Source organism: Quercus suber, unplaced genomic scaffold (assembly GCF_002906115.3).
Source record: "Quercus suber isolate HL8 unplaced genomic scaffold, Cork oak 2.0 scaffold_208, whole genome shotgun sequence".
Lineage (NCBI taxonomy): Eukaryota > Viridiplantae > Streptophyta > Magnoliopsida > Fagales > Fagaceae > Quercus > Quercus suber.
Genome location: NW_027069666.1, coordinates 476,309 through 502,525, shown reverse-complemented (window position 1 = coordinate 502,525; position 26,217 = coordinate 476,309). Strand labels below are relative to the sequence as shown.

The window sequence follows — 26,217 nt, the reverse complement described above, 5'->3', positions numbered from 1 at the left end:
TTTCTGATATTTATTCAATAATATCTGAAAAATGTTTACAGACTTAGGGGCCTATTTAAGGGCTCCATAAAACTTGATAGACAATAAAATATATTCTATAACTCCTAATTGATACCTAACCATATCAGAAATCAAATTTGACCTAAAAAGCGTTAAATGCACCTAAAAACAAAGAAATAAATCACCTAAACCTAAAATAACGTTTTTTACATAAAAATACCAAAAATAGTAAATTACAATAATTAAATAGTAAATTGTGTTGTACATCACAAGCTCTGTGGACAAGGAAAAAATTTAATGACAAAGAAACAATTAAGTGTAATACCTACAACAGTTTATGTATGTAACAACTGACTAGTTCATGGGACAGGATGGCAGACAGCCCCGTAAGCTCCTCGTCTATAATCACATTATGGGCCCGACCAAGACCCATAGCCGGATCCTCCCAGATGCTTTTTCCGACTTTGCTCTTCCCTTTAGAGCAAGTAGTGGGAGGCGTAGACATCATCATTTCAAGAGATGGAGTTGGAGAGGAAGGGACAATATGGACGGAGGGAGAAATGATCGTCTCACTTCTCTTCTCATTTAGTTTGGGCTTCTTTGTGTTAATGGCTAGCTGAGACAAAGGTTCATTCTTCATCCCCTTAACATGTGTGTATTTTCCTTGCTATACTTGGTGGCCATCTCTACGAAGACAGAGTTAAAGAAAGATGTAAGGTAAAAAAAAAAAAAAAAAAACCAAAGGTGTTGTACGTACTTTTCTCTTCTCGGAGGATTTTTCTCAACATATATTTAAGGGCTTGAGTCAAGGCAGTGATCGTATAGATGATGAGGGTCCACAAGGTCGTCGAAGTCGTCAATCCCATAAGCAAATTCCAGGTAGTTTCAACTCGACTCTAATAACGACCTTCTAAGTCAGGACGTTCAAAGCTATAAAACAGGTCTCAAGAGAATGATTACATACATGAAATAAAGGTTGTCTTTAAAAAAAAAAGTATGAAAAAACACACCAAGAGATGGGATCTCCTATTTCTGTAGTAACCACGGGACTTCGCCCCAAAGGTCATTAGACATGGTTTTCCATCTAGAGCCAGAAATGAAGAAGTATCGTGATTTCCAATCACAGAAGGAAGAAGGGAGTCTACAGACAATCCTAGAGTTCCTATTCCAAGGCAAGAGCTCATAATACCCATAATGGGTAGAGGGTTTCAGACGATACAAGTGTAGGAACTCGTTCAGAGATATCATGTCCCCTTCATGGACGGACACCCAAATCAACATACAGCTTATAATCATCCTCTAGGCATTTAGGACAAGCTGTCCAGGGCAAGATTGAGGGAAGAAATAAGTGACATTATGAACAGGTGGATGGGAAAGCGAAGACCACAAGAAAAGACAGCTTCGTAGAAGCACACCTCGCCGTGGGCAAAGGTGCAAGCCTTCTCATTTAGACAAGGTAAGCAAGCGACGGTGCCATGAGGGAATTGAAACCTTCTTCTTATAGATTTCAGATGTTTCGTCTTTAAACAGTAAGATTCAAAAAGGGCATGGAAAAGGGGTGAAGAAGAAGACGAAGGAGGGTTTGGGGGTTGCAAAAGCTTCGACACCACAGTGTCCATGCCTAATTCCTTTTACTCATAGTTTGAAGAGAGGCTCGTCTCCTCTATGACGGCCATCTCCAAATGGTATTTAATCAGAGAGCATCGGATTAGGGGGTAGAGGAACTAAGACAGGCCTAAAAGCAACGCAACAGCGAGGTAAAACAAGCCTACTTGAGGGTGTTTCCCACCAAAGTGTTCAAGAAAAACTCCTAATCTAGCAAAGAAAAAGGAAACAGAGGGGTTTTGCTGCCTAAGAGAAACAAAATCAACCATTAATGGAATTTCGGAGTATAGAAAGCTTACTAGGATGCAGTTGAGAGTTTATGAGAGCTTCAAACTTTAGATACAGAGGTTGAAGAAGAAAGAAAAGAGAAGACACGGTTTCTCTAAAAGGAAGAAGCAAAATTAAGGCGCGGGAAATTCAATAAATATTCCACTCGCATGGAGAATAGGGAAGGGACACATGGCAATCACCAAACGGGAAAGTTGCATTGCATTAATGGTGATTGAATGAGAATCTTGGGAAATGAAGAGGAAGTGGGACTGCCAAAACCGTTTTGTATTCCTTTGCTCTTCCAAACCAATGACAACAAAATGAATAAAGGGGGCAACTGACGAGTAGCGATAAGTGCTCGTCCAAACCAATGACAACAAAATGAATAAAGGGGGCAACTGACGAGTAGCGATAAGTGCTCGTCCAAACGAGTAACGTCATTATGGACAAATGTAAAGTGCATTGATCTCAGAGGTAAACTCAAGAATTAATGGCGAATGATGAATGGATACGTAGCCATTACCGCCATCCTTTTCCAACCCGTTGGATGACCATTACAAACCTTAAATATTAATGATTAAATGGTCATTACTGAGCCGTGAAATCCACCACCTTAGGTGCAATGTAAGGGTAAGCCAACAGGCTAAGCATTTAATCTCAAACAGGCTATATAAAGCCAGAAGAAACAAATAAGTGCATTATGATTACACATAAAACTACTCTACAGATTATTGATCTCTAAAGAGTCTTAAGCTAACTTAAGCATCGAAGAGTCTTTAGCAGGCCCTAAACTGGTGCTGTTATTTACATTGTATTCTCTCTTAAACAGTAATGCACACCGTCCACCGATTATGACGAGAAACATACTGACAAGACGAAATCTTGTTTTATCAAGTTCCATTAAACATCATTAATGCATTGATTAGAAAAGATTATTAGGTTGATGCAACGAACTTCTAGTTCTTGGATTTAGGTTTTTTCAACTTTCAAAAATAAAATTATCCTTCTCAAAGAAAATGAAAAAAAAAAAAAAATTGATGATAGTGAACATTTGATATGTAGACATTTCCTAAATTCTAAAATGGATTCCAATTATTTGACTCGTTGAAAATTTAACTAATTTCATATGATTCGAAAAGCAATGTGAAACGGCAAACAAAATTTTATTTCGAAGGATACTTCAAAAGGCAACTTTAATCGGACAAGAAGTTATTCTAGTATTGAAAAACAAGTTGACAACATATAATTATTTCAGATGGCGGAGTTAACTAAAAACTATGTAGCTTTCCCTTGAGAAACAACACCAAAGACTCTTCATCAAGGAAAACAATGATTAAATTTAAAACCCCAACAAAGAGTGGAACTAAATCTTCATGAAAACATGAAAAAGCCATAGTGACCAAACATCCCACCAATAGAGGATTCAAACTTCAGTCCCGCGTCATTAGATGCTCATAGGGCTTTGTGGATCATTGAGAGCCGCAATAGCTGTTTCGATCCTTATCTTCAAATGATCTTTCTCCTCTTCATCTGCCTGCAAAACATATAGAATGTTAGCAAATAGCAATGAGAGCTCTACTTCTCAAATTACATCAAGTGGGGGAAAAAAGCGCTATATTAAGTCACTGGCCATCATCTATGTGCCTTGTACACATCATGAATATCACTTTGTTCTTGATTTAGCTCTCGACCGCTGTATTTATCTGGTAAAGATAGAATAGTACGGATTAGAACACCAGCATTTTCTTTTGGAAGCATTTCAGGTAGTGGATTCAGTCCTTGATTGACGTGGCTTTTACGCCCAAGACATAACCACATATGAGCATTGCCTAGTAGAGTTACAATGGTTCTATTTGGTACAAAATTTTCAAAGGATTGATTACTCCTTTCATCAAATCTTGGAAAAGGGAAGGGTTTGTGTTTTGTGGGCGCGTATTGAGAAAAAATTATTTAGTACTCGCAGTGTACAATATGATTCTTTCCTTTTTCACATAAATGATGAACCTCACAACTAATATAAGTTGTCGAACCAACTATTATGTAAGAATAGAAAATACCAAATCGATGAACTTTTGGAATACTGAATTTTTACTCGCGTGAGTACCACCAAGATGAAGAAGATTCAAGAAGAAGAAGGAAAAGAGCGACATGAAAACCAAATCCTAAGAACAAAATATTTAGAGTTGTATATTTTATAATAGTTGTAGTGCTTGGAAGATGTCGGCCATTAACCTTATTTTAGACTTTAAAAAAAACTCTAGCTGTGGAACAATAATTGATTGATAATAGTTTTTTTTTTTTACCCCTTAATTTTTAGTTAATTATGAAAGTACTAGAAGATTTGGACAGAAACGAGAAAATGACCGCAATAAAAACTGGTTCTTTTCCGTGGATAAATGGGAAGAACAAAATGTGCAAACCAAAACCTTCAAAATTTTCATTTTAGAATCATAACTAGTACCGATTGACAAGTGACATAAACTATTTTATTGAATTGGCCCATTAGAAAATTTGTCAGATCTGCTTTGCAAGTTGCAACCAACAAAACAATAGAAACATGATGATATGAAACTTAAAGAATTAAAAATTGAGGAACACCGAATTTTCGGCTTCATTCATGAATAGAAAAGCTTAGCTGTTTCTAAAAAAAAAACAAAGCTTAGTCGTTTTCCATTAAAAAAAAATGGAGAAGCTTTTTAGTTTCTTCTTCTTCTTTTTTTTTTTTTTTTTTTTTTTTTTTTTTTTCATGTAATTATTCTTTGATATTTTTACTAAAAGTTATACTGCAGAGAAGTGCTGAAGCTTTTGCTACCCACTCAATTATAAAGTATCAAATAATTTTTGGTCTCTTCTGTCACTAAAATCCAAAGGTCTGTTACCTAAACAACTAAACTTAGCAACTTGTCAGTATACAATGCGTAGTATGTAGTAAATACTTATAGGCTCCGAAATCGAAATGCAAAGAAAGTAAACGTGACTAATTAAAAGACCTAGCTAGCTCCAAACTAACAGTGAAAAATTAAAGCTTGTGGGAATTGTGTTTTTGATGAAATCGCGTGGGAAATGAATATCAAAATGGAAACACGTGCAAATTTTCAATTTTGCCACGAGATTTGCCAAAGAATTTCGTTCCTTTGGGTTGAAGCTTCAAGGAAACAAAAAGGGCATTGGCAGCACTCGGGATTTGATTTGCGGGAAACTTTGACCCATAAGGGAAACATGTTAGTATTTGGTATTCAAAATTCAAGCACTAGTAGAGAGTCATGGAAGTGGAACCCAGTGACGTTGCATAGTGGGAGACGACACGACAGACATATGCATGTGATGTTGCTTTCACAATGGCGGACCAATTTCTTTAATTCATGGAAAAATTATTAAGTACTCCCGGAGTACAATAAATGCGTACTCCCTCCTCTCACATAAATGTTGAGTCCCACTATGAATTTAATTAGTGGGACCTACCATTCATGTGAGAGGAGAAAGTACGCATTTATAGTACTCCGGAAGTACACAATAATTTTCCTAATTCATAGGTCTACTCTAGTTTTATTCACCCAATTACTATAAGCTTCAAGCTCATACAACAACACTACTCGGCTACAGTTTTACCGAATCCATCTCATTAAACTTCTTTTTTTCTTTTTTCATGACCCCGCAAAAATAACAATAATTGTTTAAGTTTTCTTTCTACTGCTTCAATTTTTGTCTTTCATCGATCTATATAAATAATAGAACTCCTACCCTACTCTCTAAAACAACCGATGTCAATACCTAAAAAATAGGATTTCTGCTACAATCACCGAATGATTCTTCACTACGCTCCGTTTATCCAAAAACAGATAATTCACTTAATTGGCTCCACTATAATAATACAAAAGCAAAATGGATGTGTGAAAATTTGGATACAAAATTGTGTTGTAAAATGTTTTCAGATGCTACAACAGTCCAAATCCAAATCCTACTAATTAGACTAGGCCCATTAAGGAAACCCAATTAATTCTAGATTAGAAATTTAATTAGGGTCTATTGAAATCTTACATTTAATTTAACCCATTTTAAATCAATCTTCAATTCATGAGAAAAGGAAAATCTAATTGGATGATGGCATGATACATGAATACACAAAAATAAAAAATAAAAAAAATTTAAGTGGACAGACAAATGATGATAGTGTCGTTTTATTTTTTTTAAACAAGATTTCAACTTAAGATGTATATATAGGGTCCGTTTGGATACAACTTATTGTTGCTGAAAGTGGCTAAAAACTGATTGTTGCTGAAAACACTGTAGCAAAATAATTTTTAAATGTATGAATAGTATCGTGGGACCCATTTTTAATATATAGTGCCAACTGCCAACCCTATCCAGTTATAGTATCCACTCTTCTACAAGCACGACTCAAGCATGTCCTTAATTTCTCGTCTCGAATTGGAAAACAATGTCTAGTGATTTCGATAGCAATCTAATCCAACTCAAATAATATAAATAATAATAAATAAATAAATAAAAGACTAGGAAAAAGAATCTAGCTAGCATGAGTACTTACTGTGTCTTTAATTATGTCACATTTAAATTCACAGAAAAGAATGGAAATTTATTAGGATCCAATTAGCCCCTAGTATTTCCTTGGTCTCAGTCGCACTGAAGCTAATGGGAAGGGAGAGGAGACTTTTGGTTTTTATTTAATCGGGAGGATGGGAGAGGAGAGTTGAAAATCAGAAGATTCAAAACCAATATATAAACTATAAACTATTTACGAGGAGCCAATCTAAGTTAACACTTCCGGAAATTGTAAATATACAAATAGATAAAGCGTATGTCCTATAAAATAAAAATAAAAATAAAGCGTATGTAATGTAGGATTCATTTGTGGTTAAAGTGGCTATCTTTATCTTATCTTATGGGGTCCTTCCCTCAGAATCTGGATTACGCAACTCATCATTTCCCTAAAATACCATATGACAATCACATAATGGATGATCCGCTTTATTAAAGTGTGGTCTATCAGTTTTCAATCCCATAGACCCCACTCTTTCAGCTGTTTCATTTCTTTTCCTATCTCTCTGCGTAATATACTAATATTCCCTAATCAAACAATAAATTGATCAAACTAACACAAGGTATCCTAACACTACTATTGTCAATTATTCTTGTTTTCTTAGATAAACACATAGATAGATCATACACCTAAAGAATAAATATTATTACAATATTTAATTTCGTTAATACAATTCTAGCAGCCAATCCACCTTTTATGATAATTTTTAACCAGAAAATTGCTATGTTTATGACATTTTCCCAATAAGTTCAATGCGACATATTATTATTAGTTGTTATTAGTGAAAAAAAAAAAGTAATTTTAGTGGTGGGTTTAAATTGAAATTAATAACAATTTACTATTTAGAATTTGTTATAAATGCGTGGTAAAAATACTATAGACATATCACTTCTCTATTTTAACAAAGGCATCCAGCATTTGAATTTTCGTCATCCACTTACAATGTCTTTTAAATTTTTTTAAAAAAAAAAAAGAAAGAAAAAGAAAAAGAAAAAGAAAACCACAATAACAATAACAACTATAATGAAATTTATAACTAAACTTGGTTGCATCTTTACTTTCTTAGAGGACGTTTAATATTTAATATAGTACGAACCCCATCTTCCCCCAGGTTATCGATTATACCTCTAAGGTACATATATGGTCATTAATCTTTAATTTCTATTTAAAAAGTAACGGTGGAGATTAAAATTTATTAAAAATGTATGATTAAAAACAAACATTAAGCGTATTATAATGAATGAAACATAAACAGAAACATTAAGAATAAATTTTTTATGGATGTGTATTATTTTCATTTTTTCATAAAAAAACAGAAATATCATAGAATTTTTCATAATTTTAAATAATCTTACATTATTTAATAAATTTTTATTATATTAATATTTTGAAAATTTTATCATTACATTATATGTTCTTTAAATTTATAAAACACAAGTTAAATTTCAAGCTAATCAATGGTTATTTACTATTTAATTTATAAATTAATTTTTAATACATATTTTTTTAATTTTTAAATTAAAAATTAAAACTTTTTTTTTTTTTTTTTTTGAGAAGCTCAAATCACTAGTTTGTTATGCTAAATGATCAAAATATGGAATATTAAGAGAGAGAGAGAGAGAGAGAGAGAGAGAGAGTTAAAAGCAAGGAAAAGGGACTAACCTCCACGAAGACTGTTTTGACAAGCCTCCCAGAAAAAGCGGTGATGTTCGCAGTAATAATTTTGAGCTTTAAAGATTCAAAGACCTCACAAAGTTTCACCATCGTATCTGTCCTTTTACTACATGTTAGACTCACCACCACAGTTTTCTCTCCCATGTAAGTAGCTCTGAGCTGCGCCCCATTAATTATTTTGACCAAAAGTATCAGTAATAATATATATCAAATCCAAAGTTTAATTATTTACTAGTATATATAAGAACACGTTTTGTCTTTATGCGAATATTAGAGAGAGAGAGAGAGAGAGAGTTGTACTCACTTCTAGGACTTCAATAGGGGAAATTCTTGAACCCCCAGAATCATAAAACTGGTCAGTTTTCTTTTTCTTTGATCTCAACAAGACAGGTAACTCCTGATCATCAAAGTCATAACCGGGATTTTTCTTCAATTTCCCGGATTCAAGATCCATTATCTCAGCTTGGATTCTTTTTTCTTGGTCATGTAGCTCTTGGATATAGTCAATTGCGTCCTTGATTATTGATGCCTTATCCATCTATATAAAAATGTCAACCAAAGGATGGAAAATTAAATAAATAAAATTACAGAAGAAAATGGTGCACATTAGCACGGTGATAAACCGATCGATGATCATAATTATTATTGCCAGTGCACGATAGCATACATAAGAACTACTAGTTTTAATTAATTAATTAATTAATTAATAATTTAAAGTAGGGTGCATGTGTACGTGTAGTTTAATTAATGGATGGAGGTACTGACCTTGCTAATATTGGGGACCACCGCTCTAAGTGCAAAGAGTCTTTCATTCAGCTTCTTCCTCCTATTCCTCTCTGACACAATGTTCTTTGAAGCTGCCGATGATGCTGCCCCATCTGGTGAGCTCGAATCATAGTACCCAGAAAAAGCCTCATCCAATCCCCAACTGCCATATCAAAATTAATTAATTGTTGCTATTTTTGTATTTGAAATTGAACGAGCAAAAAACACACAGATAGGTAAGTATAGATGGATAGATAAGATACCTATCAAGCTCTTCAGTTTGGAGGAACATATTGGTTTCCCAATAATGTTTGTATTGTTTATATTCTTCACTCATATTCTCCATATATGGCTTTGTGTTGTTGTGGGAGGATAGAAGACAACAAGCAGTATTAATAGAAAGAGAGGGAGAGTGGGAATGATTAATTATGATGCTTTCTTGAAATGGAGGTTTCTATATATATATATATATATATATATCTTTTCTTTTTCTTTTCTTTGGTGAGCTCTAAATTGGGCATTTATAGTTGGGGGGAGACTGGGTTTCTCAAGTTCCACGTGGGAAAGGCAAACCACAAATCATATGTTCTTCTTTCTATGTTTAATTGTTGCTTCCTAGAAAGATCATTAACCGTCCATTTGAGTCTGAGATGTAAAACATTTTGGTCTACAAGGCCGCGTAAAGACATTTTTACCAAAGAATAATATATATATATATATATCTTTGTTCCAACACGCCTAGTGTGGAGCGTGTATTGTACGCTCCTAATAATTGGATTTGGGGTTGCTTTCAACTTCTCCTTTGTCTTTCAATTTGGTTGTTGGGTGAAATCAGCAAAAAAGGTGAGTGCCACACACGCTGTTGCGTGAGACTTCGTATTGTCTTTATAACAAACTTATATGGATTTCAATGGACAGGGGTGCTTAATTGTTTTTCTAAGCCACAAATTTGTCGAATCAGGGCCGTTACTTTAGCATCTTTTATCTTATATAAATATTGCCTCGCTCCAAGTGAAGACGCTTCGCAGTTTGCTAAATGTAAATAGGAGTTGTTCTTTTTCATGGTCGGACTACAGCGATGAAATACTCGTTGATGACCAAGACCAAAGGTTAAAAAAGAGGGTCAAAGTTTGTAGTTCTACCAATTTCAATGGTCATTCATAAAGTATTGCATCTCATACAATATTCTAGATTTCTAAGTATTGCATTGCATGAGATTCTAGTTTTACTCTTACCCCTTTATCTATCAAATTATCAAAATAAAAAAAAAAACACAAAATTCGTTATGGCCTAACAATAATTTTCTTAAAAACAAATTCTCAATATAATAGACCTTGATAACGTTATAGAGTTTTTAATAATATATATATATATATATTTATTATATATATAAAACCGAAATATCTAAAACCGAAGCCTCTGAAGCTCTCACAATTTTTCACGTCAACACAATATTTAAATAAAATTATTTTTGTTTAGTCTAAACTTAATAAGGAGTGACACTCCATCTCTCTAACAAGTCCAACTAGGGGCGGAACCAGGAATTTTTGTTTGGGGGGGCCAAGTTGCAACGCTAATATATTTATCAAAATAACTTCCACACCCACACACACATATATATACACACGCGCGCTTTTTATTATATATACACCCATATATATACACACTTTTTTATTTGATAAGTTATATATATACACACCCAACAAAAAAAAAAAAAATCTTAGTATTTTCAATCAAAATTATTTTTGATGGCGATCTTTCATAAAATAAAATTCATTTTTTCCATTTTCGTAGGCAAAATCTTAAAAAGTTTCATTTTAAACACAAATTATCAAATTTTATGCTAAAGTAAGTAAAAAATCTTTCAATTGAACTAATGAAATTTTCAAAAACATGAATAATCCAAAACTTAGAGAAATAAGTTAGGCTCCAAACATATTTAAAGCTACTTTGTTTAACACATTATATGGCAACTAAAGACACATTTCATGTGTAGTTTTAGTGACAATTTTTTTAATGAGTCAATGACTTGTTAATCGTCACATAACAGGTTGAAAAATATAGATTTAAACATGTTTGATACCAAATTTTATCAAATATTTAATAGATATAAAAGCACATTTTACAATAAAAAATAAAATTGTGAAAAATAAAGTTATATCTTTATAAATATTAGACCAATTATTTTTTTTAAGAACATTATTGGACTAATTCAAATATTTGGAGGGGCCAACTCTTATTTTTTAGACTAAATTTTGAAAGCATAAAAATAATTTTATATATATTTTAAAAAATTTTAAAATTTTGGGGGGGCCATGGCCCCCCCACCTAACTCAGCCCTACTTCATTAAACGTTTAGGGTTTTATGTTTTTACCCTAGGTATATAAACTAAACCCTAGCCACGTTTTTTAGGGTTGCTCCAATTGTATTGTTGCTCATACATTGCTGTTTTGTGTAAATCTCTTGTGAGATCTAGTGGAGCTTTCCTTTACACAAAGTTTAGGGTTTTCAAGTTAGAGATAATATCAATATCTTGATGATCAACTTGGTTGCTACCATTGAAGCTTAAAGACTATCAAGCGGGGGTGCTTGTAGCTGATTAAAGAATCCAAGAAAGGAGTCCATGGATTCGGAGCTTGCACGTGGTCGTATCAGTAAGTTCTACTGGTGGATAGCATTAGGAGGTCAAGCGGGGAGCTTGTAGTCCTTCTGTATGAACTTCAATTCTTTCACATAGTGGATTCAGGTTTACCTTGAGGATAGCTAGGTCAAATCCTCCCCAGGTTTTTACCGTGTGGTTTCCTGGGTGATCATATCATTGTGTCTTTTATTATTCCGCTGCTTTATATGTCTGATATGATTATTTGATTGTTTTTAACCTAGAATTGCTTAATTTGACTAAGTAACAACTTAGCTAATTAACTAGGCTACTCAATCTGATTGTGTTTTAAGGGGTCTAAAATCGTTCATAATCTAGTTTCAAGGTAAAAAACCTAGGAAGGGTTTTATCCTAAACAATCCACAAGGAAATTCACTAATAGAATGGAAGTTTATACCATAGACTTAACCTTAATTCTACTGCTACCTCATGTAGTACTTACTCACGTGACCACACATAACTTCGAATCTATGGACTCTTCTATTATGAATCTGTTGCACACAAACACTCCAGTTTGTGACTTTAAGACCTCCACTCAAAGATTTAGATCATCAGTTGAGGTGTCTAGTGATGGCAGTAACTTCTACAACACTAGGAGGTGCAATATGCACTCTTTTATCTCTTAACAAAAACATGCCTTAAGGTTTTCTTTAAATACTAGGGGAATTAGATCTAAAACCCTAACAAATAATACAATTATATGACATGTAGTATAAAGCATCATTGAATCTAAGCTACATGTTGCTGTACAAGTCATTCTTTTCATGTCTTTTTTAAATCCACTAGTTTAGTTGCTGGTTTAGCTAGATTTCAAACAAATGTATTGTGGATAACGAAATTAGCTAGATGAACCTTACCATGACAGTTGGGCTTAGTTACCCATTCATTACACTTACCAATAGCATGCCTATAGCTGTATGAGTTATCAACACAATGAGCTGTAAATGAACTAAGCTTGGGATTAGCTAGAGAAAAAGTTTGTTCATGTTTATGTATAAACAAGCCAAGCTTAAGCCTTAGTTTTAGACTTATTTAATAAACAAGTTAGCCTAAGAAAAAACAATTATTCATGAACAAGCTCATGAACATTAGGGATTGATACAAAATAAGATAAGTCTAGGCTTCTTTATGGGTTTGGTAGTAAGTTCGATATTGTTGAGGAAAAAACCTAAATTCCCACAATGTCTATGTGTAAATTAAAATAATTGACCACCAAGCAATAGCAATATATATGGAATCAAAACTTCAGCAAGCACCAATAGAAATTCAACCACACAAGAATACTAAATCTTACTTATAAAACCCCACCGGTGTAGTGGGAGAAACCACAAGGGAAGATCTGAAAAATATCCACTATGAAAATAGATATTATAACTCTCAAGTTTATTCCAAACTTGAGTTCACAATAAACTTTAGATACAACAAATATTGTGGAGTCGCCACTTAGTTTTTGTTGGGTTAAGAGAGATTGACCTCGGTTAATTAGTTCAATTACCCAAGTTGATTAATTATGTCAAATTACATGCAAATCATTGAGACAGCAACAAATCACCAAATAAACTAAATGCAGCGGAAATTAAATTGACACGATGATTTGTTGACAAATGGGGAAAACCTCTCGCAAGCCAAAAACCTTATCAGGTGAATTTAAAGTCACCACTCCCAAAAATCCACTAATCAATAATCAAGCAGTTACTAGTATAAGAAATCTTACCACTAGCTTGGCCTATCCCAAAATACCAATTTACAGTTGCACCTTCTCCAATATCCAATTGGACTTGATATTGTAGTAGCCTTTTTTCCTTTGTTGCATAAGTCTCCAATCTGTGACTAACTCCTTTGCATAGATCCTAGTATGTGACTAACTCCAGCAACTTGAATGATTGTTGTTTAGCTGCAAAGTTCTTCACTTCATAAATGATGAAGACCAGGAAACACTTCGTTACAAAACCCTAAGGCATAAAAACGCAGTAGCTTCACACAGAGTATATGAGTTATGTATTTTTGAGAGGGGTCAATATTATTCGAGATCAATTTGTATGGGAAAAAAAGCTTGTCATTGGTTGCCGTAAAAAATGGAGCAAACGATGTTAGATCATAATTCTAGACATTTCTTTACATTCAAAGAAGGTGATATTGTGTATATGTTCCAGAAGTGTTCTAATGCTTTTGGAAATTATATTGTCATGATTGAACATAAGGCTGGGGGTCATAGAAGATTGGTGATCATACCAGAAGGAAAGGTGATGCGTGGTGAAGGGGGTTTGACTTTGAGCTGCAGAGTTTAATAACACCCAAAAACCAATTAAAATCTTAGATGGGATGCACAAGCAGCCGTAATCTAATGTGAATGTTTCTTATTCTTTTGTAGCAGTGGTTAGAGGAGAGAAGCAAAAGACTATTGTGGTTTCGGATTCTAGGCCTCTTGCCATAGAAAAGGGAAAAAGTATCATTGGAGATCCTTTATTAGTTGTACAAAATCCAATGAAGCACTACATGATGAGAAGGAAAGGAACCAGAAAATTTTTCCAGAGGGGAAACTGATAGGTAGTGGTGAGGGGCAACGGGGCACTTTCAGAGCATTAAAATTCAACCGAAATTAGTGGGAAATTTTCAAATAAGATCACTGTTATGATTTGGTTCAAAATCAAAAGGAAAGAAAATGCAAAAATCATGGGAATCCCAAGTATTAAGGAGGGGTTAATGATTGTGTGCAGTGAAGGAAATAAGAGGCGGGTTCAGTGGGGTTTCCATAAAGGAATAGACAAATTAGTCTATTCAGCCGGTCACTCACAACATATACACAGATGGATCAAGGACTTTTAAAAACAGTCGAACAAGCAGTGGGTTCAGTTAAGCCCAGTCAAAGCAATAACCTGGGCCTATATCAAGCCCAACTAAGGGTTCGTTTGGATGGAGGAGTGGAAAAGTGGGAGGATGGAAAATTGTGGGAGGATGGAAAATATTTAGTTTTTCCTCTTATGTGTTTGGTTGGGGAGGTGGAAAAGTGAGAGGGTGGAAAACTCTTTTGTTTGGTTGGAGAGAAAAAGGGAAGGATGGAAAATGTAATTTATATAAATTGACTATTACATCCTTGTTACATAATATGTAAGAAATAGATTTATTTGTACTCATTAAATGATATAAAATTTACCACATCATATATATAAATTTATATTATTATTTTTATTATTATAATGTAAAAATTACAATAGTGTAAAAATTACAAAGCCAACTTTTGTAATCTCTTCAATAACATAATTTGTTGTCAAGTAGGTATAAACATTATCTCACCAATGTCAAAAAAAAAGAAAAAACAACTTGCAAGTTGAGGATAAGTCAATGACCCACAACTAGATATGCAAGATTCGCACTACAGTTTAGATATTACATTGTCAATTAAAATCATTAGAATTTCAACCCCGCAGTGGTAAAAATATCTAAGACTATGAAAGAAGATTTCTAAAATTTATAAACCTTGAGAACTATTGCAAAATCATTTTAAAGAAATGAATTTACACATGTACTCTTTACACAAATCATACAAAGCAAAAATTTTCAACGTCAGATAAAGAAATAAGGCAACGGATAGGTGTCTGATGGATACCAGATATTGATCATCGGTGAGACCTGTGATTGATCATCGATGAGAAATGCGATCTATCCTGTGTCCTTGTAGAAGACGAGCATAGGGGCAAGACCCCGTCATTATAATTTGTGAGCACAGCTCAACACCCAACGGATAGCTGGCCTTCCCTAATTACATCAGGAGCAGTTATGAGAACAAGAGCGGCGCAATGGTCGTTCATTACACCGTAATTGAGGCAATCATTGTTCATTAAATGCAACGATCAGGAAAAGAAATGCTCAAACCAGCATTAAACGAACATAACTATGCCGACCCAGGGAAGGGTATAAAAGGTGAGCTCGATGTGAAGAAGAAGGTGAGAGAACAAGAGCTAGAAAATAGCAAACTGTGAGCCAGTTAAGTTTGGATTGTGTAATCTGACTTAAGCATCAGAGTATTCCTAGCTGGCCTCACGCCAACGAAGTTACCCTTTTTTGCTTTCTTTTTGTATTGACTACAGGTTCGGAGGTCGTCTATCACTCTGACGAGGAACATATTGACGAGGCACATTTTCAGCTTTATCAATTTGGCGCTGTCTGTGGGAAATGAACATCGTGCTCCTACCGATAAAGTTCCGGTCTAGAGATGGACGGCGAAGCAGTAACACCTCCAAATCCTGTGGTGATGGCCCAGCAAATCCAAGCTTTGATAGCAAATGTACAGGAGTTAATGAAGCACAACGACGAATTGAAATGACGAGCCCGTCCGGAGGGGAGTAACATTTCTCTTCATCGGCAAAGTCAAAGCAAGCATGACGAAGAAGCCAACAGCCCTGCGAATAGCAAGGGAAAGAGTGTGACGGAGTATACTAGACAGTCTGTACCTGGCAATGGTAATTTGATGCAGAATCTAAGGAAAGAGCTTGATGAAGTAAAAAACGCCATGAAGGGCAAAATGACAATGAATTTGGATGGTATGCTGAAACGGACAGACTCGCCCTCCACGCCCAGTGTCTTGGAATGCCCCTTGCCTCCAAAATTCTGTCTGCCACAGTTAGAATTCTATGATGGTACAAAGGACCCTCTTGACCATATAGGAGCCTTCAAAACCATCCTGAATCTGCAACAAACCTCGGATGAGGTTATCTGTAGGTCGTTCCCGACCATACTTAGAGGAGCCGCAAGAGTTTGGTTTAGCAAGTTGCCAGAGTCTTCCATTGAGAATTTCAAGCAACTCAGTGACTCCTTTGTTCGCCATTTTATCGGCGGATAGCGGCACAAAAGGCCAACCTCTTACTTGCTGACGGTAAGACAATAAGAAGGGGGGAGCTTGAGGGATTATGTGAAGCGGTTTAACTAGGCTATATTGGAGATTGATGAAGCTGACGACCAGGTCATTATGACGACCTTCTAGGCAGGGCTCAATAATCCCGACCATATCTTTTCATTAGGCAAGACACCACCAACCTCCATGATTGATCTCTTGTTTAAAGCTCAGAAGTATATAAATGGGGAGGACGCCCTTACGGCCAAAGGCTTAATGGGAAAACGAAAGAAGGACGAGACCAGCGAGTCTCATGGAAAGAAAAGGGATCGCAAGGACCCGTATTCGGACACAAAGACTGGCAAGAGCGGTCCTGATGCCCCGAGGAAAAGGATGAATTTCACGCCATTGGTTATGCCTGCTGATAAAATACTTATGCAAATAAAGGACGAGCCAGGGTTGAAGTAGCCTAAGCCATTAAGTATGTCCTTGAGGAAATGTGACCCAAAGAAGTATTGTCGTTTTCACAAGGATCATGGTCATTACATTGATGAATGTCGTGATCTGAAAGAACAAATAGAAGAATTGATTCAGCGTGGAAAGCTTTAAAAGTTCATGAAAAGGACCATCAGCCTTAGCTTAAGACTGAAGATAAAAATCATGACGACGCGAAGGGCGACAGATGAGATCATCCAAAGCAAGTCATGGGAGAAATACGGATAATAGCTAGAGGGCCGGTATTAGGAGGCTTATACAAGTCTTTGAAGAAGACGTACTACAGACAGGTCAATAGTGTTCATATGAAGCACCTGTCCCAGAAGTATCGACGGTCGTATGATGACGACATCACATTTTCTGAAAGGGATGCAAGTGGAATAAAGCAACCCCATGATGATCCACTTGTCATCACTTTAGAGGTGGAATGATTTGCCACGAGGAAGGTGCTAGTGGACAATGGAAGCTCAGCAGATATAATGTATATGACGGCCTACCAACAACTGAGATTGGATCCTAAGAGGCTCAGATCCTTTAATTCTCCCTTGGTCAATTTCAGTGGAGATAAAATTTATCCAAGGGGAATCGTCACGCTATCCATTACAGCTGGAACAGACCCAGCACAGGTGACAATTCAAGCAGATTTCTTGGTCATCAATTGCCCATCATCCTACAATGTCATCTCGGGACGACCCACACTGAATAGGCTCAAAGCAGTAACGTTGACCTATTGCTTGAAGGTGAAGTTTCCGAATCCAAATGGGGTAGGTCAGATATGTGAAGATCAACTGTTGGCAAGGGAATGTTACCAAGTAGTCCTGGCCTTAAAAAGAAAACCACGCGTGGGTAGTGGAAGAGGAATCAAAAGAATCGTCCTAAGAGCTAGAAGAAGTACACCTAGTAGGTGGGGAGATGATGAAGGTGACGAAGGTAGGGACAGGACTAAGCACCGCTTCGAAGAGAAAAATTGTGGAGTTCCTCAAGCAGAATCTAGATGTCTTCACTTGGACCCACGAAGATATGCCAAGGATAGAAAATGAAGTCATAGAACATAAGCTGAATATCAATCCTACCAAAAAGCCCGTCTAGCAGAGATGACGAGTTTCGCCCCAGAGCGGAACAAAGCAATTATGGAGGAAGTAGAGAAGCTTTTGATAGCTGGATTCATTAGGGAGGTATATTATCCAAAGTGGTTGGCCAACGTCGTTATGGTGAAGAAGTCCAACGGAAAATGGCGCATGTGCGTGGATTTTACAGATCTTAACCGAGCCTGCCCTAAGGATAGCTTTCCCCTGCCTAGGATTGATCAACTAGTGGACTCAATAGCAGGCCATGAGTTACTAACTTTCATGGATGCGTTCTCAGGCTATAACCAGATCTGCATGAGTGAAGAAGACCAAAAGAAGACTACGTTTGTTACCAGTCAAGGGTTATATTGTTACAGGGTCATGCCTTTTGGTCTGAAGAATTCAAGAGCTACATACCAAAGGTTAGTGAACCAAATGTTCTTGAGGTAGATCGGACGAAATATGGAAGTTTATGTCGACGACATGTTAGTGAAGAGTAGAAAAGCCAAGCAACATCTAGACGACCTCAAGGAAGCTTTCGATGTATTAAGGAAGCACGAAATGAGGTTGAATCCAGCCAAGTGTGTATTTGGAGTGTCATTTGGCAAGTTCTTGGGCTTCATGGTCTCACAGAGGGGTATAGAGGCTAACCCCGAAAAAGTCAAGGCCATATTAGATATGATGTCACCGAAGAGTATGAAAGAAGTTTAGAGGTTGACAGGATGCATAGCAGCCTTGAATAGGTTTGTGTCCAGAGTGACGGACAAATGTCTCCCATTCTTCAAGACTCTGAAGTAGGCTTTCCATTGGACAGACAAGTGCGAAACGGCTTTCCAAGCTCTCAAAAGCTACTTGTCCAAACCATTGTTGTTAAGCCCGTCCATCGAGGCGAAAGATTTATTCTTGTACTTAGTTGTCTCTGAAACAGCAGTAAGCTCGGCTCTTATCAGAGAAGAAGTCCAAGTTCAAAGACCAGTATACTACAACAGTCAGGCTTTCCAGGGGGCAGAAGCAAGATACCCCAGGATAGAGAAGCTAGCCTTTGTTTTGATCGTTGCGTCGAGGAAGCTTCGTCCTTACTTCCAAGCGCACACAATACTGGTTATGATGGACTAGCCACTACGAAAGGCCATGGGTAGACCAGACGCAGCAGGAAGAATGGTTCAATGGGCGGTAGAACTGAGCCAGTTCGATGTTGACTACTGGCCTAAGACAGCAATCAAAGCCCAAGCACTGGCAGATTTTGTTGCTGAATTCACTACAGCCGAGCAAGGTCTAGAGTCAGAACACTAAACAATACACACGGACGGATCAGCAGCATTGGGCATTGGCAGAGTAGGTGTGATTCTCTCATCCCCAGAAAATGATGTCATCAAGTATGGGGTAAGACTCCAATTCCCTACGACAAATAATGAAGTAGAATATGAAGCTGTCTTAATGGGCCTGCGAGTGGCAAAGGCTATTGGAGTAAGGAGCCTGACATTGAATTCTGATTCAAAGTTGGTGACTGGACAACTGAACAATGAATACGAGGCTAAGGAGGACAGAATGAAGAGGTACATGGCCTTGGTTAATCAGTTAATTTCTAATTTTGATGATGTCAAGATTATCCAGGTGCTTCGGGAAGAGAATTTTAAAGCAGACGAGGTTGCTAGGCTGGCGTCGCTAGACACCAGCAAGAGACAACCAGATTTGCTACTGGAAGTACAATACTTTCCAAGTATTGAAGGCCCAGAAATAAGTTATGTACACTCAGAAGAGAGTTGGATGGATCGCATAGTCATTTACATCAAGACTGGAAACCTTCCGTCGGATCCAGTTGAAGCCCGTAAAATCAAGATCAGGTCATCCAGATTCACAATCTTAAACGACGAGCTATACAAAAGGGGATTTTCCCAACCCTACTTGAAGTGCCTGGGCCCAAAGGATGCTGAATATGTCCTAAGGGAAATACACAAAGGAGTGTGTGGGAGTCATTTCGGGCCACGGTCACTCGTCAGTCAAGTTGTCCGTGAAGGATATTTCTGGCCAACAATGTAGAAGGATGCAACTCAAATTGTCCAGATGTGCGACAAATGCCAGCAGTTTGGGAACGTGCAGCATGTCCCAGCCGAACATTTGACCAGAATAACTTCGCCTTGGCCATTCTCCACGTGGGGAATCGACATAATGGGCCCCTTACCTCGTGGTAAGGGACAGGTAAAATTTCTCGTCGTTGCCATTGATTATTTTACAAAGTGGGTGCAAGCAGAACCTCTTGCAGTTATAACAGAGGCAAAGATACAGCACTTCGTATGGAAGAATATTGTATGCCGATTTGGAATCCCCTGCATTATCATCTCTGACAACGGACGATAATTTGACAACAGAAAGTTCAGAGACTTCTGCAGAGAGTTAGGGATAAAGAACCATTACTCCTCATCTAGTCATCCACAGTCCAATGGACAGACAGAGGTTACAAATCGAACTTTGCTCAAGCTGATCAAAACCTGACTTGAGGGGGCAAAAGGGGCATGGCCTGACGAGCTCCCAGCAGTCTTATGGGCATACAAAACAACGACAAAGACCCCGACGGGCGAGACTCCCTTCAGAATGACTTTTGGAACTGAAACGGTGATCCCTGTAGAGATTGGAATATCAAGCATTCGAAAAGCTTGGTATGACGAGCAGAGAAATGACAAAGGTCTTAAGCTGGCCTTGGATTGTCTACCTGAAGTTAGAAGCGATGCTGCATAAAGGATGACGCTGTATCAAGAAAGGATGATGAAAGTTGAAGTGGTTCAACCCAGGAGACATGGTCCTGCAGAAGGCTTCACAAGCCTCTAAAGATCCAAATGACGAGAAACTAGGCCCTAACTGGGAAGGCCCATACAAGGTCATCCGTTATTCAAGAAGGGGCAATTACTACTTAGAAGACGAGAAAGGGAAGCCTTTACCTTGTCCATGGAATGCAGAGCATCTCAAGAAATATCATCAGTAAGAAGAACGAGGATTCAGCCTTAATAAGTTCCGGGATTCGGGGCATCTCGTTTATTTACAGATAAGCGAAGAAATCTATTTTTCGTTATGCACTTGTTTTGTTTTCCATTCAGTATTGATTCATTATTCAGTACTTTACATATAGCACTTTTGTGTTTCCATAAATTTGTGTCCTTGTAACTCATCTCTATGAACAAGGACGAATAAAACAGGCCAGATGTTTTCACATTTACTTTCATCGTGTCTCATGACAAACGCCCCAAGAACTTTCATCGAAGCAAAAAGAGGAGGCAAGGATAAAAATCCCGTCAATACGAACAACGAGGCTGAAGTCCAAACTTAAGTGATAAAAACTATAAGTTTAAATCACAAGGATAAAAATCCCGTCAATACAAAGGACGAGATTGAAGTCCAAACTTAAGTGATAAAAACTATAAGTTTAAATCACAAGGATAAAAATCTCATCAATACAAATGACGAGATTGAAGTCCAAACTTAAGTGATAAAAACTATAAGTTTAAATCACGAGGATAAGAATCCGGTCAATACAAATGACAAGATTGATGTCCAAACTTAAGTGATAAAAACTATAAGTTTAAATCACAAGGATAAAAATCCCTTCAGTATGAATGACGAGATTAAAATCCAACCCCAATATGTGAAAACTTAAAGTTGTGGGGTAGAAAACCCCTGACGAGTCAAAATCATCCTGAAAACTACGGGATAAGGTTCATAAGAACAACCATGGGATAAAAATCCCTCAGTGGTGAGATTCACCTCATGCGACGAAATCAAAGCAATTACTAATTCTATGTCTAAATCAAGCACAGACTTCAACTAGCATCAAAAAAGATTGCAAGAATAAAAAGTTCAATGAAGAGAAGCAACAACATATGACGGCATAAACAAAGTAATAAGTAGTTTAATAGACGGCCCCAAAACCAAGGGGAAACCCGTCACTACAAAAGAGAAATATTTACCTCAAAACAAGAGGTAACCAGTGTTTGTTAACAAAAGAAACCCCCAAACATAGAAGGGGAAAATATATTGTTTTCAAAATAGATACTTATGAAGGAAGGGTTGGAGGTTCATCAGCAACCTTATCCGCTCCATCGTCTTCCTTGTCTTCAGCTACTTTATCCTTCTCTGGCACCCCAGACTCAGCTTCCTCCAATTCCTTCGCTTCGTCTTCCAAGACTTCAGTGTCAATCTTCTCAAAGTCCAGGCTAGAAAAATCCGTAGCCAAGCTATGATGCTTCATGGTACAGTGACGCAAAAGTTCAAACCCTTTGAAATATTGCAAAAATTGGAGGTCTGAGAATTCTTCTGATTGCTTGAATTTTTGAATGACATTCTCCCTTTCCTCGTCAGTCTTCAGCAAGGCAGCTTGGCTCTCTTCATCTTTCTGAATGACAAGAGCTTTCTCCACACGCAAGGATTCAGTGAGCTCCTTTACTCTTTGATTAGCTTCGTTCTGTTCATTCATTGCAACGATCAGACCCTTCTTCAGCTGAGAACATTCAGCCTCAACAGATTTTTCCTTTGATGAAGCCATCACAATCTTCTCCTCCGCACTCAAATAGTCTGTTGTGATATGCAAAGACTCTCCTAGTACCTAAAGAGAGGGAAAAGAAGGTTGTACACACTCCATAGCAAATAAGTAAAGCAAGGAAATCAAGACGACATACCTGCACTAGCTTGTGGATATGTCGACTGATGACCTCGTGTGAAGGAACGGACGACAAACTCTTCAGTTCGTCACTCGTGATTACGTTGTGCGCCCGACCTAAAGCTGTGGCAGGATCGTCCCATACATTCATCCCAATCTTGCTCTTACCCCTGGCATGAGTCACTGGGGGAGAGATAGCGATCACTTCTAAAGATGGAGTTGGAGAGGGAGGAGCAATGTGAACAAAAGGGTTTAAAAGAGAAGCTTCAGCCTTCTCATCACCTAATTACCTCTTCTTTGAGCCTGAATTCAAGTTGGCTAAAGGTTCGCTCTTCAGGTTCTTAATCTGAGCATATTTATCTCTACTGTATCAGGTCGCCATTTCTGCAAAAAGGGAGAGAGAGATGATCAGATAACAGGCGAAGTCAAAGGAAGTAAAATAGTTGACAGACAAACTTACTCTTCTCTTCTCAACGAATTTTTTCTAAAACGTATTTTAACGGTTCAGGAGCTAAGCAGCAATCATATAAGTGACGAGGATCAAGTAGATCGTCGAAGTCCTCTATTCGATGGGAATAATCAAGTGCAGCTCAGACTCGATGATGATATCGATCTTTGGGATCTGGACGATCAAGATCTGCAAATCAGAACAATAACAACGTCAGATAAACATTCAAGGCATGGAAAGGAGCAGAAAGAGTTCACAAGAATACGCACCAAGTGCTGGAACCTCCCATTTTCGGAGCAATCTTGGGACTTGCCCCCACAAATCGTCGGATAAGGTTTCCCAACCTGATCCAGAGACAAAAAAGTACCGTGATTTCCAATCACGGAAGGATGAAAGGAAATCCCTCACTACTTTGAATTTCCTATCCCAGGGTAAAAATTCAAAATACCTATAATGGGTAGACGGCTTCAAACGATACAAAAACAAAAATTTGTTTACTGTAATCATTTCTCCATCACAAGCAGATACCCAGATGGCCATACAACTTATTACCATCCTCCAAGCATTGGGGACGAGCTGACCAGGAGCAATTTGAAGGGCGTTCAAAAGGTGTAAAATGAAAGGGTGAACTGGGAATCGAAGGCCACACAAAAACTGAGCCTCATAAAAACAAACCTCCTCGTGAGCAAAGTTGCAAGCTTTCTCACCCAAATGAGGCAACCTGACAGAGGTGCTTTTGGGGAATTGAAACCTCTTCTTAAAACCCTTCAAATGACTTGCCTTTAAGCAACAAGACTTAGAAAGGGCGTGTAAAGGGTGAGAAGAAGAAGATGAGAGTAGCCTAGAAACTACTGTATCAATCACTTGATTTAAAGACTCAACGTTGGAAGACAACCCAGTCTCCAACTCACTTGAACTAACATCGTCTGCCCTATACTTGATTGGATCCATCCCTAAGTGATACCTAACTAAAGATTGGTGGAGTAAAGGATAGAGAGTAAATAAAACAGGCCTAATAGCAGAGTCACGAGACACAAACAGACCCAAGGGAGGGCATCGACCGGAAGAATGCTCAAGAAAAACTCCCAACCTAGCAAAGAAAAAAGAGACCGAAGCGCACTCTTGACTAAGATGCTCAAAGCCAACCATTAAAGCAAAAGCAAAGAAACCTTACCAGGATATTTCTGAAGTTGAACCGCTTGGCGCTCTAGGAAACAGGAAAAAATAGGAGGATGGAAGGGGAACAGTTTTCTCTAAAAAGAAAACCCAAAATTAAAGCGCACAAAAAATGAGGAAAAATCACACACACCTCCAATCGAGAGTCAACATGTGCTCATTTCCTAGAGAGGCAATCACGTCGCATTTAAATCGGGACAATTGGCGTTGGAAATTGCAAAAAACTGAATCGTCGTGTCTAATCACATTCCGAATATCGTCTAAACTCATGACGATCACGGAATGGGAGGGGGCAACTGATGGATACTAGATATTGATCATCGGTGAGACCTGCGATTGATCGTCGACGAGGAAGACGATCTATCTTGCATCCTTGTAGAAGATGAGCATAGGGGCAAGACCCCGTCATTATAATTTGTAAGGAATACGTGCATTAATAGCACAACTCAACACCCGGCGGATAGCTGGCCTTCCCTAATTACATCAGGAGCAGTTACGAGAACAAGAGCGGCGTAATGGTCGTCCGTTACATCGTAACTGAGGCAATCATTGTTCATTAAATGCAACGGTCAGGAAAAGAAACGCTCAAACCAGCATTAAATGAACATAACTACACCGACCCAGGGAAGGGTATAAAAGGTGAGCCCCATGCGAAGAAGAAGGTAAGAGAACAATAGCTAGAAAATAGCAAACTGTGAGCAAGTTAAGTTTGGATTGTGTAATCTAGGACAAAATTGGGAAATGCCCCATTTGAGCAAAAAAAGCAGCATTATGCCCTCTTTTGAAAATCGAGTTTCTCAAAATCGATTTAGGCCCTATAGAGACGTTTTTTAGGAGCCTACAGAGACGTTTTTAGGATCTATAGTGGCGTTTTTTAACTCGATTTATATGAAATCGAGTTATAGGTAAAAAAAATTAAAAAAATTTCCTATAACTCGTTTTGATGAAAGTCGAGTTACAAAACGTCACTATAGGTCTTGAAAATGTCACTATAGGTCTTTAAAAACGCCGCTATAGGGCTCCAGAATTTTTTTTTTTATAACTCGATTTTGAGAAAATCAAGTTACAAAAGAGGGGCATTTCCCTATTTAGTTTGAAAAAAAGGGCATAATGCTGCTTTTTTTGCTCAAATGGGGCATTTCCCAATTTTGTCCGTGTAATCTAACTTAAGCATCGGAGTATTCCCAGCTAGCCTCACGCCGGCAAAGGTACCCTTTTTTGCTTTCTTCTTGTATTGAATGTGATAATAGGATACCATTAAATGTGATAAAAAGTACAATCAGATGTGATATTGATATTGCCCAATGTGATAATAGAATTGTCAAATGTGAGAAAATAATAATAGTACCACTGAATGTGACAAAAGTATAGTCAAATCTAATGTTGGTACTGCCCAATGTGAAGATAGAAATGTCATATGTGAGAAAATAATAACGGTAACACCAAATGTGACGAAAATATGGTCGAATGTGATGTTGGTACTGCCTAATATGATGATGAAATTGTTAAATGCGAGAAAAAAACTTAGGGTACCACCTAATGTGACAAAAATACGATTAAATGTAATGTTGGTACTACTTAATGTGATAATGGAATCATCAAATGTGAAAAAAAAAAAAAAAAAAAAAAAAAAGGGAATCTCCGAATATGAAAAAAATACAGTCACATGTGATGTTGGTACTGTACAATGTGAGGATGGAACCGTCAAATGTGAGAAAAGAATAATGGTCCCATTGAATGTGACAAAAGTTTGGTCAGATGTCATGTTGCTATTGCTCAATGTGACGATGGAACTATCGAATATGAGAAAAAATGAGTGTACCATCGAATGTAATGCCAATACGACCAGATGTGATATTGGTACTGCCCAATGTGACAATGACAGTGTTAAATGTGAGAAAAAATATAATAGTATCACCATATGTGACAAAACTACAGTTAGATGTTATGTTGGTACTACTCAATGTAATGATGGAATTGTCAAATGTGAAAAAAAAAATAGGGTACCACCGAATGTAAC

The 26,217-nt window shown here is 37.2% G+C and overlaps 1 protein-coding gene across 2 annotated transcripts; it reads right to left on the bottom strand.

Moving 5' to 3' along the window:
• Window positions 1-3,019: 3,019 nt before the first annotated feature.
• On the bottom strand, window positions 3,020-9,329 carry LOC112012381 (transcription factor bHLH35). Of its 2 annotated transcripts, none has more exons than XM_065779441.1 (5): window positions 9,136-9,329; window positions 8,873-9,035; window positions 8,412-8,645; window positions 8,096-8,266; window positions 3,020-3,409 (listed from the first exon to the last, which is right to left on the bottom strand). In XM_065779441.1, the coding sequence occupies exons 1-5, from the start codon at window positions 9,216-9,218 to the stop codon at window positions 3,320-3,322; spliced, it is 741 nt and encodes a 246-aa protein (XP_065635513.1). In that variant the 5' UTR covers window positions 9,219-9,329; the 3' UTR covers window positions 3,020-3,319. The 2 variants fall into 2 exon arrangements, with proteins under 2 accessions (XP_065635513.1, XP_065635514.1); XM_065779442.1 differs by lacking the exon at window positions 3,020-3,409 and adding an exon at window positions 3,448-3,578.
• Window positions 9,330-26,217: the final 16,888 nt, after the last annotated feature.

Excerpts from the sequence above, each read along its gene's own strand:
- LOC112012381 (XM_065779441.1), bottom strand. The coding sequence starts at position 9,218 with ATGGAGAATATGAGTGAAGAATATAAACAATACAAACATTATTGGGAA. Across the intron at positions 9,036-9,135 it reads CAAACTGAAGAGCTTGATAG|TTGGGGATTGGATGAGGCTT; the intron begins GTATCTTATCTA and ends TTGATATGGCAG. Across the intron at positions 8,267-8,411 it reads CCCCTATTGAAGTCCTAGAA|CTCAGAGCTACTTACATGGG; the intron begins GTGAGTACAACT and ends AATGGGGCGCAG.